Source organism: Condylura cristata, unplaced genomic scaffold, assembly GCF_000260355.1.
Source record: "Condylura cristata isolate star-nosed mole 26May11 unplaced genomic scaffold, ConCri1.0 scaffold00005, whole genome shotgun sequence".
Taxonomy (NCBI): Eukaryota; Metazoa; Chordata; class Mammalia; order Eulipotyphla; family Talpidae; genus Condylura; species Condylura cristata.
The window spans coordinates 45293241-45310405 of record NW_004567106.1 but is presented as its reverse complement, the minus strand read 5'-3'; the positions used below and the strand labels follow the sequence as shown (position 1 = coordinate 45310405).

Genomic DNA, 17165 nt, shown 5'->3' with positions numbered 1-17165 from the left:
ACATACTATAAAGACAAGAAGATTACAATTTTACTTGTTTTGGAGCTAGATAATCGTAAGGGCCTTCTTGTTACAGAGCAAATAAAATGTATATATATAAGAAAAGCATATATATATTTTTTCCTTTTATTGAAGAAACATTGGTTTAAAACACTGTCTAGGTTTCAGGGTACGGTTTCTCTGACAACAGTATTTTTATACCACGCCCACTACCAAATATCCTGTCACTATCCTCCAACCAAGCTATACCCTCCTCACTCTTTCCCCTCTGGTAACCATCATTTTGTTGACTGAGTCTAAGAGTTTGTTTTCATTTTGTTTGTTTATTGATTGCTTTTTCCCTCTTTATATTCCACAATGTATGAAATCACACGGTGTTTTTTGTTACTTTTACTTCTCTATCCATTCGTCGGTCTTTGGGCACTTGGGTTGTTTCATATGTTGGCTATTGTGAATTGTGTTGTAGTGAACAAACAAAGGGTCTTTTTGAGTTAGTGGCTTTATGTTCTTTGGGTCAATATCCAGAAGTGGTAGCTCTGTTTTCAGTTTTTTGAGAAACCACAAATCATATTCCATAATGGCTACATCAGTTTACATTCCACTGACAATGTGCTAGAAAGTAAGAATATGTTCCAAAGGTAATCAAAACAATTCAGGACAGTCAATGGATTTGGACCTGTTTTGTAGTTTTCAATGTACTAGCATATTACCTCCTTGCTTAAGTTTATTCCTAAATGCTTTGTCCTTTTTCTTTTCCACAGTATACTTAATAGCTTTTATTTAAAAAATTTCTTTCCCAATTATATTTATTGAGGTAAAAGTTAGTTTACATCATTGTATTTGTTATAGGCTCAGGCTTTACAACTCTATGTTTTCGTACTGTGCCTACTAACAATGCCCTAATATTCCTCTACCATGTTCTTGGTGTTATTTTAAATGCGCTGGTTTTCTTAATTTCCTTTTTTGTATTGTTAATCGTTAATGTATAATAACACAATTGATTTTTGTATGTCAGTTATATATCCTGCCTTTTGATGAATTCTTAGTTTTAACAATTATTTTTGATGATTATTCAAGCTTTTCTACATACAAAGTAATATCTGAAAATAGAGATAATGTTGAGTCTTTGTCTTCAATTTGGATGCCTTTTATTTCATTCTCTTTTCTAATTACTATGACTAGGGTTTCCAGTGTTATGTTGAAAATGAACATTCTTTCCTTGTTCTTAATCTTTTAGGAAAATCTTAGTTTTTCATCATTATGATGTTAATTATGATGTTGTTCTATATGGCTTTTATTATGATGAGGTAATTGCCTTTTCTTCTTAGTTTGTTGAGTAGTCTTACCATGAAGAGTATTGAATTTTTTTCAAATGCTTTTTGTGCCTCAGTTGAGATGATCATATAGTTTTCATCATTCTGCTAATGTGTGGTATATTACAATAGTTTTTTATTGAAAAACATCTGATTAGGGCCTCCCTGGTGATGTAGTTATTAAGTTTCAGTACTATCAAGCTATCCCCAGCCACTGGGCATGAGTTCCAATATGACCCACATGGTGTAGCAGACTTCTCCTGTCTTGCTCCCACATGGTACAGTAGACCTCTCCTGTCTTGCCCTCACATGGCACAGCAGACTTCTCCTGTCTTGTCCTCACATGGTACAGCAGACCTCTCCTGTCTTGTTCCCACATGGGAGACCTCTCCTGTCTTGCCCTTACTTGGTGCAGTAGACCCCTCCTGTCTTGGCCATTGCTCTTAGCAGTATACTTCAGTTTCCACCTGTTCTGCTCCCCACTGTGTCTCTGGTAAATCTTCTCATCCTCCCACACTTCTGGCATATACCCCAGTTCCTGTTTCATAAATAAAATAAATCTTTAAAAAATATATTTAATATATCTTAAAATTAATATAGTATACAGTACACATATTGCACAAATTGAATATTTTATCATCATTGCATATGAAATTAACAGTTACTTGACTTGCCTTTTTTTTTTAAGATTTATTTATTTGTGGATACAGAACTGGGGTACAGGCCAGAGGCTCAGGGGTGGCGAGAGGCTTCACTAGAGACAGAGTGGGGAGCAGAACAGGCAGATCTATGAAGTACACTGCTGAGGGGAGCAGCGGGTGGGTCAGGAGAGGTCTGCCATGCCATGTGGTCACCTCCGGGGCAGGTGGGAATCGAACTCATGTGGAAGTGGCTTTAGTTTCTCAGTGCTGCACTTTTACCCACTGTGCCACCAGGGAGGGCCCTTGACTTGCCTTTTTTATGACATGCAGTGTCCACTGAGTAAGTTCAAAGCAAACGACATTTAAAAATTATAATGAAAATAAAAGTGTGCACAGGTATAAAAGTCAAAAGAAATTTTCAATGATAATTTTATTTATAACTAAAAATTAGTTCATTTGTTACAAATACAAAACTAAATCAGAATTAATGATTTTCCTAATTCTTTTCTTATATGATAGTCATCTTATTTGCACATTGAATATATTTGATTTTATGCTATTATGGTGAACTATATGAAGTTGAATTTTTTCTATTTTATACTATTTTATACTATCAACAATTAGGTATCGACACTAAACAAATACAAGTACTTTAAATGTACTTAATAAAAATTCTAGGAGTGTGATTTAGTCTTAATATAGTGTATCACAACACTTTGTCCCATTTAAAAACTGATACGTGGATACTTCAGGGATTACTTTTTAAAACAAATTCCAAGTTGAATGAGAGTATTGTACTAAGCTGAGTAGTAGTCATTTCTGTGATTTTTTTTTTATTATAAAAATTGAATATGTACTTCTGGTGATCCTGTTTTGTAATGGTGAATTATTTCCTGGTAGTTATTCTTGGTCTAAGCAGCCTTTGTCTATCATTTTGTTATATATATACAAATGCCTCTGTATACCTAAGGATAATGGTGATAATAAATCTAATAATAACTAACACTGAGGGCTTGTTATAATTCAGGAACTGTCCCAAGACTTGACTTTTATAATCTTCATAATAATCATGTAGTGGTAGGTACTGTTATCATCTTTTTACAGATGGAAAGAAGATGCAGAATATTAATCAGTTGCCCATCACAGATAGTAAGTAGCAGAGTAGAATGATACATAATTATTTGAGCATAAGACATGATTTGAATCATCTTTGTATTTCTACTTTCTTAATAATTCCATTGTTTGGAAGTTAGATACCTTAGGAATTTTCATATAAACATGTTTTTAATAAATTTTCAATGTTATATTTATTCATTATGTATTTATTTTTTTAAAAGATTTATTTCTTTATGCATACAGATATGGGGTACAGGTCAGAGGTGCAGGTGCGGTGAGAGGATCTACCAGAGACAGAGTGGGGAGCAGGACAGGCCAAGTGATGAAGAACACTGATGAGGGGAGCAGTGGGCGGGTCAGGAGAGGTCTGCCACACCGTGTGGATCACCACTGGGACAGGGATCGAATTCATGCTGAAGTGGCTTTCACTTCTCAGTGCTGTGCTTTAGCCTGCTGTGCCACCAGGGAGGGCCCTCCATTATATGTTTTTAAGAAATTAATACATGCCCCCCTTTTTTTTTGGTTCACAGGATGGACAATCTGAAATCTTATATACTTTTTGGAATTCAGTTACTCAAGCACTTTCTTCCCAATTTCACAAGGCAACAAATTGTGAGTATACAATTCATTTTCAAATTCGTTACAAGTTTTTCAGTTACTTTAAAACTCAGTATCAAGAACTTTTGCTTGATTGGTTTACAAAACCTATTTTTTTAAACTTCCTGCCTAATTGTCATTTTTTTTCTGCACTTCAGCTCTAGAAATTGTTAACTGTATATTCAGTTTCATAAGTTAATTTTTACATATGACTTCTAATTTGTATTTAGAATAAAACTCTGTACAAGCGTAAGTGAATTTTTCCTATTTCAAATATAGAAGATTTTTGACTGACTTCTTCCTGTTTGAAGAGTATCAGTTGATTTTGAAAGTAGAATTACTTTAATTCTTAAACTAAAAGATATTAAAATACACAGACTTCATAGCTTTTTTTCTTATAGTTAAACATGAAGATTTGATGGACAGATAAAATGCCTGTGTCATGAATTAATATATGCGACCTGTAAAACTTTTTCTTAATTTGTTATTTCATGAAATAATGGCACAGGTGGTTCTAAACACTGATATACAAATTAGCGAACATCTTCATGAATGCCATTGTCTAATTACTGTATGTAAGAGCAATGAATTTACCTAGATTTTTTAAACAGATGTGAAGAATGTATGTATAATTAAATTCACATTCACAAACATTTACTGATAGTAGGTAGAAAATGTTAACACTATTAGAGTAGTCATTGGCAACACCAGGTTGAACAATTCACACCATTTCTTACTTCATACTAAAGTACGCAGCGAGGTAGTGATCATGGAGGTTTTCATTCATGTGTGTCTAAACAGAACCTAAGTAGTTTATGTAGGATTCATTCTTTTCCTTTTATTTCTACAAATCACATTACTGAGAGAATATTCTCCATCTCCCTCTATCTTCCCATATTTGTTTTAGTCAGCTGTTTTTAGAAGTAGTACATAGTTAAATTCAATATTTTAAACAGAAAATTTTGAACAAATGTTCACATGCACATAACCACCATCACAATTAAGATAGAGAACATTTTCATCACCTCTCATTTTCCTCACGTACCTTTGTAGTTAATTCTTTACTCTCACCACTTGGTTCCTGGAAACAAATGATCAATTTTCTGGCAGTGAAAGTTATTTTTTACTAGAATATTATAAAATTTTAATTGTATGTGCTTTTATATCAATATAACTCATTTAAGATTCATCCATGTTGTTTAATACTTAAGTAATCCATTTCCTTTTTATTCCTGATTTGTATTCCATTGTATAGATGTAGACTATAACTAGTTCGTCCATTTCTCAGTTGAGGGACAATTGGTTTGTTGCAGTTTGAGGTTACTATGAAAATAGCTATCATAGTAATTTCAAACAAGTCTTCTGTAGACATTTATCTTCATTCTGGGTGAATGTATGAGTGGAATTTCTTGAACATTTAATGAGTATATTTTCAACTATTTTCTTAAGAGATCTTTATATATTCTGGACTTAGAACCCTTTCTCAGATGTGTATTTTGCATATATATTCCCCTTGGTTTGCCCTTTAACTTTCTTCATCATATTTCCCGAATATTAAACATTTAATTTTGATAAATTTTAATTTATCAGTTTTTCTTTGATAATGTGCATTAGGTTTTTCTTTTTTAAAATCTAGAAATCTTTAAGCAGGGAAATTTTTCCTGCTCTAATTTATTCTATAACTTTTACTTGATTCTTTGGGAAGTAACTTTTTTTTATATGCATGTAGATCTAAAAGATTGTGCTTTATCTTTTGATTGTCCTTGCAGTTTGTTGAAATTACTTGGTTATCTATGTGTGACATTATTTCTGAATTTTCCTTTCCCCAATTTTATTTTGCATGTTTGTGTTAGTATAAATACCATCCAGTTTAAGTCACTAAAAGTGTAAAACCTATTTTATCTTCACTATCAAAATAATTTCAGTTACTATATACCCTTTCTATGCCTTTTAATAAATCAGAATTAGGTTGTTTCCATAAAAACAGCTAGCATTTTGACATTGCATCCACTCTATAGACCAATTTGCAATGAAGACGTATTGTAACAACTTTAACTCTTTTAGTCCTTAAGTCTGATAATTCTTTCCATTGATCTAGGTCTTTCACATTTTCTCTTATCAGTGTTTTAGTACACAGGTCTAGGAAACTTTTTCTGAGACCTGTTACTGTCATATTTTTATAATGTTACAAATGGTATTCATTTAAAATTTTACCTTAGTTCATTACTAGAAGATAGAAATAAAATTGAATTTGTGTATTACCCTTGTATTGCTAGCCTTACTTACTAGTTCTAATAGTTGGAAATTTCTTAGATATTTCTGTATCAATAAGCATGAGGTCTACAAAGACAGTTTTACATCTTTTCCAATATGGTTACTTTCATTTTTTGTTTTTCTTACTGCATTAATAGTTCTAAAACAGTGTAGAATTAAATTTTTTAAACCAATTTACATTCTTAGTGGAAAAGCATTCTGTCAACCTCAATATAATAACTTAGATTTTTTAGTGGCACTTTTAGTCAGGTTGAGGAAGTTCCCTTCATTTCTAGTTTGTTGAGAATTTTTACTTTGAATGGTTGATTTTCTCCCATTGCTTTCTCTCCATCCATTTACTTGGTCAGATAGTTAATGAGTTTAATTATTTTATTCTGTTAGTTTGGTGAATTACATTGATTTTTCGAATTTCAAACTAACCTTACATTCTTGGATAAACCCCACATGATCAAAATATATTATCCTCTTCTAGATTGCTAGATTTAAATTGTTCAAAAAAAATTTTTTTTAAAGATTTACTTATTTATGCATATAGAACTAGGGTACAGGCCAGAGGTGCAGGGGCAGTGAGAGGATTCACCAGAGGCAGAGTGTACAGCAGAACAGGCCTACTGACAAAGTACACTGCTGAGGGGAGCAGCGGGCAGGTCAGGAGAGGTCTGCTGTGCCATATGGGTTACTTCCGGGGTGGGGATTGAACTCATGTTGAAGTGGCTTTAGCCTCCGAGTGCCGTGCTTTTAACTTGCAGCACCACCAGGGAGGACCCCAAAAATAATTTTTTTAATCTATCTTTTTACAAGATACTGATATTCAGTTTTCTTGTAATGTTTTTCCAGGATTGATTCAGAATAATAGTACTCCTTCCTATTCAGTTTTCTCAAATGGTTTGTGTAGGATTGGTGTTACTTCTTCCTTAAATGTGTGTTTGAATTCATTAGGCCAAATGATCTTGGCCTCGCATTTTTTTGTGGGGGAAAGTTTATTACTATAAATTCAACTTCATTCATAAATACAGGATTATTCCATTTATTTTTTTCTTTCTTGAGTTTGATAGATTAGGTTATGTCTTTCAGAGAATTTTTCTAGTCCATTGTAGCTTTCTGTTTTACTGATTTAAAGTTGCTTGTGACAGTTCCTTATTATCCTCTGAATGTATGCATAATCTGCCATATCTCATTCCTGGTAACATTAGTTTGTTTTTCTTCTTTTTATTAATAATCATGACCAGAGGCTTATTAATTTTGGTTTCATTGTTTTTTCTCTATTTTCTTTCTTTTTTTATTCATTTGTTTAATATTTCTTTGCTCCTTTGTTTAATATTTCTTTTCTTTTTTTGAAGGGTTGTGCAAAATTATTATACTTATAAAAATGGCACAAGAGTAAATTCAGCAGTGGATGCACATGTACGTTCCATTGACATTTTTAATAACAAAAGGTATTATAACATTGCAGAACTGAATAAAAATACTAGCTTCAACAGCAGCTGTTAGGCACTAGAGTCATTTAACTTACACCAGAAGGGCAAATATTGCCCAAATAAAATTCTGTTGTTAATCCTGAGATCAAGCAAGTTCAATTATAGAGACACAGATCTTTTGGTCCCCATTTATTTATTTGACGTGTGTGACCTTTCTCCCAGGTTGAGGACTTCTGTTATACAAAATCCAAAGGAAAATACAGAAGAAATCAATATGATAGCATTTGTATTGCACAAGAGTAGTAGAGACACAATTGTAATTAAAATTAAGAAAAGCCAAAAATTAGAAATTTGAAACTTGCTTGTTACTTGTTGGAACTGACCCTACACTAAGAGTTAGATAATATCAATAGTTATTTTCAAATAGGCTATATTTTGTTGCTCTAACATAATAATTAAGTTTCCCAACTAGATGAGGTTTTAGAGTTGACATGCTTGAAATTGAAAATTCATGGTTGTTTTAAGAGATAATTTCTCAAATAAATGTAGTAATATAAATTTAGCCTTCAGTTACATCCTTCTCCATGTGTGAAAATAATTGATTTCCATGAAAACAATTATCATAATGAAGTTCTATTTAATATTTCACTTTTCACATTGTATTTCTTTGTCAGTACTTCTTCCTTTCTTTAATGAGTGAATTTAATTTGTACTCTGACTTTCTTACCTCACTATTACAACAATATTTTTAAAGACTTGTAGCATACTTAATCAACCTTTGACCTGTAGACATTGCCTCTTCCAATATTGTTTATTTGCAAATTTAGCACATTTTTAGTAAACTCTTTAATGTAAGGTAAACTTTTCCCTACCATATCACTGAGAATTAAGAGAGGGTCAGTTTAGGTAGTGAGACTGGGATAGAAATGGCCTTGTCTGATATTTCATTCACCAGTGTGAGATCAATTCTGGATCTTGTGATTAAATTCTCTTCTCATTCTGTTTAATATTTTTCTGTATTTCTAGATATCTATTAATGTTTGGTTGGCTATCAAGCATTGTATTGTTCCTTGTTCTGTGTTAAGTACTATTACTTTTGTCTTCTTATAAGTAATGTTATTTTTGGGTACTCTCAAGTTACTTGGAAATAATTTAGTCTTTTTCAGTCTTGTTTTTCAAGATGTTTTAGCAAAACCTAAGCAGTGTTTTCTCTAAGGCTATTTATTCCCTACTAAGGTATTTCTTTCTGCTTAGCAGCTTACTAGATACTCTGTGAATTAATGAGGTTTTCCGTCCTGGACTTAAGTAACACCTGATAATCTTTCTAGACTTGTGTGGATGTGGGTATGATCTCTCTATTATTTTGTGTATTTCACCCCCAGACTTTGGAAATTTCTTCACATACATGTGCTGACTGGTGTTGTTACAGGGCAGGGAGGTGGGTATCACTGAACCCCCAGACCTGCCTGCTCTGAATAGGTTCTGCCATCCACAGCTTCAAGAGAAAACATATATGACCTTTAATGGAAAGGAACTTTAATACAATGAGTATGCAATGCAGAAATGACAAAGATTATAGTTTCTAAATCAAACACCCAAAGTTTACCCATCCCCCTCATAGGTAAAAGTCTACCCAAAAGGGACTGACCCAAAGAAAGGTCTGAACGCCAACCACAAGTCTAAAGCACCTGCCAGCGGGGACCCATAGCAGAGTCAACAATGGCCAGAGAAGTCTGGGAGGAAAGAGCAAAATCAAAATCAAGATAAATGCTGCCACAGTGAACCACCCACCTGTCTCTCACCCACATTTGTTTCAACCAGTCCAGGACAAGAAACAAGAGCCGTTTCTTCACATGTCTCTCTGCTCCATGTGCCTCCTTCTGGCTCCTCATCCTGCTTCCTTCCTCCTAGTCTCCTCTCCAGATTCTTCTCCTCTCCTTAGCTCCACCCTCCTTTTGGGTGGGGCAGGAAACCTGGAACTTCTCTTTTTCCTGGGGACAGTCTGTTACAGTGTTTTGCTATTCAGATGAATTATTTGCAGATCTCTATATTTCTCTCTTTGTATAATTTTCTCCTTTCTGGTACTCTGTCCTATGAACTCTCATTGCTTTGCTCTTCCTGGTAGGAAGAACTAAAAGTAGTCCTACTACTTTTGTGTAGTAGGACTGAGAGTCCTTCCCATTTCCTGTGCCGTAAACTGGATATTCCTTCAAGGAAATAAGCTGGGGGCAATCACAGGGTCTACCTCATCTGTTACCGGATTCCTGGGGATCATTGCCCTTTTTGCATGACATTATGTATTTTTAAGACCATTACTTAATATATTTTGTCTTATTTTTGTTATTTCAGATAGGATGGTAATTCTAGTCTCTATTATTATTTCATCTTAGCATCAACAGTAGTACTCACATAGTTTTAAGAAAAATGATTAAAAGTATATTTTAAAGTATTACATGGTGTGTGCTGTCATTTTTACTTTCCTTAACTACTGCAAACCCTTGGACTCTTCACATGTTCTCTCCTTTTTCCCAGCCTGCTAACTCTCAAAACCAGTCTTTTGGGCCATCAAGACATATCTTATCCTTTACCCTTCCTCCAAAGAAAGCTCCTTTCTTCCCTTTGAGCCTGAGGGTAAAGTAATTTTCCTCTTCTTCAAAGCCACTCTGTTAGTGGTATTAGAGCCTGCTTTGTTTACCATGTCCTGTCTGCAACTTTATTCATATTTTGTGGACCTTTGTTGTTTTTCCTTGCATTTCTCCTTTTTTGATTTCTTACCTTCATAAGCCAAGTTACAGGCTTAATAAAAAAGTTGAAATAGGCCCTCCCTGGTGGTGCAGCGGGTTAAAGCACTGCACTGAGAAGCTAAAGCCACTTCAGCATGAGTTCGATTCCCGCCTGCCCTGGAGGTGACCACATGGCGTGGCAAACCTCTCCTGACCTGCCCGCTGCTCCCCTCAGCAGTGTACTTCGTCGATCTGCCTGTTCTGCTCCCCACTCTGTCTCTGGTGAAGCCTCTCACTGCCCCTGAGCCTCTGGCCTGTACCCCAGTTCTGTATGGACAAATAAAAAAAATAAATCTTTAAAAAAAAAAAAAGTTGAAATAAAGCTATATAGTTCCTTTTTGGTTGCTATTTAATCTTTCCTCTCAAAGAGTAGTTTGCATTTTTTGTCTTCATTTTCATATTTTTGATTTCTAAACTAGGTTTACTTTGCTATCTTCCACCATTCTATTCCAGTTGTCCCCATTAACTATGCAGTGGCATAGCTGTTAACTACTTAACCCAGTATATGTTTTTCTGTTCTTATCAGGAGCCTGTTTGACTTGTGTAGTCAAAGAAACTACCAAGGGAATTCAGTATTTTTAGGCAGGAAATCCCATTAATATTTCACATTCAGAGTAGCCTGTTACATCTAATAATATTATTACTTTAATAACTTCCTTTGGGAAAACTCCAAAGTAAGTTTTTTGTAAAACACCTTTTTCCCATTTTGTATAGCACATACAGTCCCTGAAGTGCTTCTTAAAATTATAGACAGGCAATATTAAGGAAATGCAACCATCTGCAGAGTTGAAAATTATACACAATGTAACAGATTGTCTAAGTAAGTAATATTTTGGCAGAAAATATCTAAAGGAAAAATTTTCTACTTTCAGAACATGTTTTCTGATTATAAACGTTCATGCCTAGTAAAAAGAAGTTTTAGATATAACAAGATACAATCTAGGACTTTTACAAACAATGCATTTACTTAATTCAAAAGAGAAAGGGATCTGAACTTGCTTCCCTGAATGTTTAAAGTAGCTTTTGTAGAAAGTCTGCTGTTTTTATTTTCTGTGGGCAATGTTACGTCCAGGGTAATTTCTAAACTTTTGTCTATTGTTTTTTATTATAGTTTCCATATAATAATGTTTATTCACCAGCTGAGTGGCGTAGAACATGTATATGTATTTTGATTTAACAAAAATTGCTTTTTTGAAATGAAAACAATTCTTTGTAGTCTGATGATTTTCTTTGAATGTCTTTTACTTGCTATATTTGTCTTCATAGTTCTTAATCACTTTCTAACATATGGTGACATTTGTTGTGGTTGGATTTCACAACCCATTAGAGATAGTATACTGTTTTGGTCATAGCAAGCCTTGCATACATAAGGCTTCAATATAGCTTGTTGCCTTGAAGGCAGAAAGAAAGTAGGTTGGAAGGAAAAGAGAAAGGAATCAAGGAAGAAAGATGCCAGTGCTTTCTCATAAAGTTAGCGACCTTAGAAACATTTTTTAATGTATTTTGAAATATTCTAGGCCCTCCCTGGTGGCGCAGCGGGTTAAAGCACTGCACTATGAAGCTGAAACCACTTCCGCATGAGTTCGATTCCCACCTGCCCCGGAGGTGACCACATGGCGTGGCAGACCTCTCCTGACCCGCCCGCTGCTCCCCTCAGCAATGTACTTCATCGATCTGCCTGTTCTGCTCCCCACTCTGTCTCTGGTGAAGTCTTTCACCACCCCTGAGTCTCTGGCCTGTACCCCAGTTCTGTATGCACAAATAAATAAATCTTTAAAAAAAGAAAAAAAAAGAAAAAAGAAATATTCTAGCAAGTAGATTTTTTAAATTTTTAAAAAAAGTTCCTTTATATAGTATTATTTTTTTCAAAACTTGAGCAATCAAGGAAATGATTCACACAATTAAAAGGACTATATTATATATCTGTAATGCTTAGGAAAATCAAATCTGAATAAGAGGGACACTAAAGAGATACATGTTTTAAAATAAGGAACAAGGTTTAAAACTTGAAATATATGGCACAATGCTTTATATTTAGTAGAATATAGTAATAAGTCAGAAGTCAACTCTTCCTCATATATAGCGGAATAAATATTTTATGTGGTTCTGAAAAGTTTCTTAAATGTAGTTTTCTAAAAAAAATTTTTTAAGAGATCTTACTGTGATATAGTTTTAAAATTTTATTTGCCACTTATGGTTCTTATTTTGCATTGTCCATAGATTATCGGAAATTGGAACTTTAAGTAAAATGATAACAAACCAGATCAGTAGAATAATATTGTATGTATAAATGTTGGCTGCGATTATTTTTTCTTTCATCAATGTTACAACAAAATGATATTGAACATAACATCATTTGAGGGCCTACTGTGCTGTGCCTATGAGATTTTAGGTCCTTATTTAAATACATTTCAGAATTTCAATCCCTGCATTTGAAGTATTATTTTACTAATTATTTCCTATGAACTTATAAAAACCATCTTATGCACCTTGTAGTATATAAAGGAGAAAACTTGGAACTTAATGAAAAAGAAATACAGTTTTTGAAGACTATTAAGAGGTGTCTTCAGAAAATACTAGAAGTTTATTTTAACCTGGGATAAAGTTAATCTATCATCAGGTGTAATTTTTCGGATTCTTTCTTTGGTAGGAAAAATTTGATTTACCACTTTTTATTAAAATCCTTCACTCACACACACACACACACACACACACACACACTATCTCTGCCTTAGACTAGTCCAGTGATATAACAGTGTACTAGTTATATCGCATTAAAACAGGAAAGTTACAAAAACTCCATGTTTAAAGCACTTCTTTGTCTTATTACTCTTAAGAAATATATATTAAAGTATAATCCTCATAAAGATTAAAGGTCCATTAAAAGAAAATAAGGAAAAGGATTATCAAAATATAAGGCCAATACCTTATCTTTTACCTACCTACTGTAGGCCTAAATTAATTTGTCAAGTCTTAACATATCTGTGTAACCGAACATGAAGGTCAAAAAGCAGAATATTACCGCACAACTTAAGTCCCCTTATGTCCTTTCTAGTTTCTGCCTGCCCTTCTCTAACAAGAGTAACCAAGCAAAATGATCTAATTTGTACTCTATTTTTGCATTTGCTCTCTAATCATTCTTGCTCACCATGTTTATGAATCTTCCATGTTGTTGCATGCAAATGTAGGGCATTATCAATGATAATACATTATCTACTGTATTATTGATGGGCATTTGGTGGTTTCCCATTTTGAACTATTTTTAAATAATATTGCTATGGCAATTCTGTCCTCTGTTGGAAATAAACTTAGGGAAGAAAAATAGGTGTGATTGACCAAGTAATAACCCTCTCAGAGATTTCCAGTGATTACATGGCAAAAGGATTTTGCAGATGTAGTTTAAGGATCTTGAGGTGGAAGGAGTGTTCTGGATTATCTTGCTGGGCCCAGTGTAAGTCATTAAGGTTTTTTAAAAGCATGAGGAGGAGGCAGGAGTGTCAAAGGGAAGAGATGTGATTATGGAAGCCAAGGTCAGAGTGATATAATTGCCGGAAGAAGCTCCACATGGTAAGGAATGGAGGCAGGTGGAAAGATCAAGGGAAAACTGCCCATGAACAGAGCTTTGTTGGCATCTTGGTTTTGACTTAGTGTGACACAATTTATACTTCCGACATCTAGACCTACATGAGAATACAGTTGTGTTATTTTAAGACTCAAAATTTGTGGTAATTTGTTACAACAGCTATAGGACACTAACATAGTACACCAAAGAATATTCATGTGCTCAACTTTTAGTAGATGCTTTCAAAGAGTTTTCCAGTGTTGTTAAAACATTTTAAACACACATTGGCAGTATATAAGAACACTAGTTTTTCTATTTCCTTTATAATACTTGGTATTTTCTGTTACTTGTTTTAGGTATTATGGTGGGTGTATAATTGAGTCATATTTGGTTTTAATTTGTAGTTCCTTTGTGATTAATGATATTATTCATATTGCTATTTGTTTATTAATCATTTGGAGAAGGTTCTTTATAAATTATTATAGTTTCTATGGAATTGTCTGTGTTATTGATTCATAAGATTTACTTACGTATTCTGAAGTATTTTGTTGGATTCTTTATATCTTTCTCTGGCACTCCAGTTTTATGTAGGTTGGTCATTTCAATAGACTCTAGAGTTGAGTTGGATTGGGACACTTGCTATTTAAGTAAAACTCAGTCTATCTTTAATTCTCCTTTTTGGGGACATACTTTTCCCAGGCTTTGAACTGAGAAGTTAGAAAATCTTTCCTCAGCCCTAAGGTTAATCTAGCTCTGCCATCTAAGATTTGCTTATTAACTCCTACCTCATGTAACTTAAGAATCTGGTGGATGTCTTCATGAAAAGAAAGACCTGACTATATTTATGGTATGTTCTCTTTCTCCAGTTGGCATTTGGTTTCCTCACATATGTTTCCACAAACGCAAGGGATAATTTACTCTATTTTTTGAAGCTTTAGATATAATACCCCAGCTTCTCTTATAACTCACAGCTAAGTAAATCTTCCATGGGAAACCAGTTTGTGATTCCTTAATTTAAAATTTTTTATTATGGCCCCATGAACCATGAAACAGCTTCAATAATTTCTGTCTTCTTAGTAGAGGCTCCCTGCTTGGGCTAGACTTGATTTTTTTTAAAGATTTATTTATTTATGCTTACAGAACTGGGGTATAGGCCAGAGTTATGGATGAGAGGGTTTACCAGAGACAGAGTGGGGAGCAGAACAGGCAGGTTTACTGAAATACACTGCTGAGGGGAGCAGCGGGCTGGTAAGGAGAGGTCTGCCATGCCATGTGGGTCAGCTCCCTGGCGGGGAATCGAACTCGTGCTGCAGTGGCTTCTGAGAGCTTCATAATGCGGTGCTTTAACCTGTTGCACCACCAGGGAGAGCCCTAAGCTTGAATTTTTAAAAATTAATATTATTAGCATTATTATAAAGCTCCTTATTGGAACCCATTTTTGGCTTGTTTAGGCTGTATGTGGCATCATCTTCGTATGCAAAGTCAGTATTTATTACACTTTATTATTTATCATTTATCTAATTCATGTCACTATTTTACTTGGCAGCTTCTATGTTTTTAAAACAGGCATTTGAAGGAGAATACCCTAAATTATTGCGCCTTTATAATGATTTATGGAAACGTCTTCAACAATACAGCCAAAATATTCAAGGAAAATTTAATGCAAGTGGAACTACAGATCTCCATGTTGACTTACAACACATAGAAGATGATATGCAGGGCATATTCTTACCTAAAAGACCAGATTATGAGTATGTTTGTTTAATCAGACCTGTTTGTTGGCATATTGAGTGTTGTCTTTTATTTTTATATAAATTTTGATTGCTATTTTATTTATTTATGCATACAAGAGCTAGGGTGTGTAGACCAGAGGTGTGGGGTGTGTACGTGTGCATGTATGTGTATGTATGAGAGAGAGAGAGAATTCACCAGAGATAGAGTGTGGAGCAGAGAATAGGTAGACTGCCAGAAATATACTTCTGGGAGGAGCAGTGGATGAGATAGGAAAGGTCTGCTGTACCATCTGGGTTAGCTCCCTGCCCAGGGATGGAACTTGTGCTGAAATGGCTGCAGATATCTTCATAATGCTGACACCTAACTCTTGGATCACCAGGGAGGCTCCTATTGTTAAGCAAATTTTTTTTGTTCATATTGAGTTACATTTAAGAAAGGTATTTGCAGCCTAATATAATGGTACTTAGTGTGATGAAATTTAAGTTCACTTTTAACTAATTTTGTTCCCACAGTCCAGAAAAAGCTTTGAAAGACTCACTGCAACCTTTTGAAGCTGCTTATTTATCAAAATCTTTATCTCGACTCTTTGATCCTATCAACTTGGTTTTCCCCCCGGGGGGTCGTAATCCTCCATCTGCAGATGAACTTGAAGGTATCATTAAAACTATAGGAAGGTATGTGATTTTTATATAAAGGATGCCATAAAATGTTTGCCTTATGTGATAGTAATGTGTCATAGTAGTACGTTTTTAATTTATCTCAATTTGTCCAAGTAATTAGTTCTGCAATTAAACCTGAGTTTTTCAGTGATGGAGTACATGTATTGAGTACCTTGGGTCCCAGTTTAAAAACCATTTAAGTACAGTATAAAAATGGTCTATTTAATTATTCTTGTCAGGATGCAAGGTAAACCTAATTTTTTTTTTATCGATTGTACTTTTTTTTATTACAAAGTTTATTTTTACATCATTTTGCACATTTTTTTTTCCATCTCGATTGTAATCCTCGCGGGTTTCCCATCACCAAATCACCCCTGTGCCACCACCATAGTCCCGTGCATTTCCCTCCCTTCCCCCCCACCCCCGTTTTTTATCCCATCCCCCACTCCACCCCCACAAAAAGTCTCTGGTATATGGTTGTTCATTATTTTTGTTATTTTCTCGCCTGGTCCACTATACTCCTGCTATGAGTGACACCATCTGGTATTTTTCTTTCTCTTTCTGACTTATCTCACTAAGCATGATCTTTTCCAGCTCCATCCAAGTTGCTGCAAAAGACATGTGTTTCTCTTTTTTGGTTGCTGAGTAATATTCCATTGTATATATGTACCACATCTTTCTAATCCAGTCATCTACTTTTGGGCATTTGGGCTGCTTCCATGTTTTCCCAGTTGTAAATAAAGCAGCAATAAACATGGGGGTACAAGTATCTTTTTCAATCAGTGTTTTTGTGTCTTTTGGGTAGATACCTAGGAGTGGGATTGCTGGGTCGTAGGGAAGCTCCATGTTTGGTAAACCTAATTATTTATGCCATAATAAATTTTTGATATTCTGCAGGAAAGTGAGTATAGTAATAATTTTATAAATTGAGATAAAACATAAAAGTTAATGTTTTTGTGTCTTAATCCTGAAAGTAATTCTCAGCACACACAGGATTATAATCCTGATTAGTTTACTTCTATTTGCTATTTTAAGCTTTCTAAGTGAATGTGACAGCTTTTAAACTCT

At 34.3% G+C, this 17165-nt stretch overlaps 1 protein-coding gene across 2 annotated transcripts in view; it reads left to right on the top strand.

The window, feature by feature from the left end:
* COG5 (component of oligomeric golgi complex 5) overlaps nucleotides 1-17165 on the top strand; it is a 146031-nt gene that overhangs the window by 81134 nt on the left and 47732 nt on the right. For both annotated transcript variants that reach the window (XM_012720930.1, XM_004676929.2), the window contains exons 11-13: nucleotides 3601-3682; nucleotides 15251-15455; nucleotides 15951-16112. In XM_012720930.1, the coding sequence (XP_012576384.1) occupies nucleotides 3601-3682; nucleotides 15251-15455; nucleotides 15951-16112 (449 nt within the window). The remainder of the gene's footprint in view (nucleotides 1-3600; nucleotides 3683-15250; nucleotides 15456-15950; nucleotides 16113-17165) is intronic.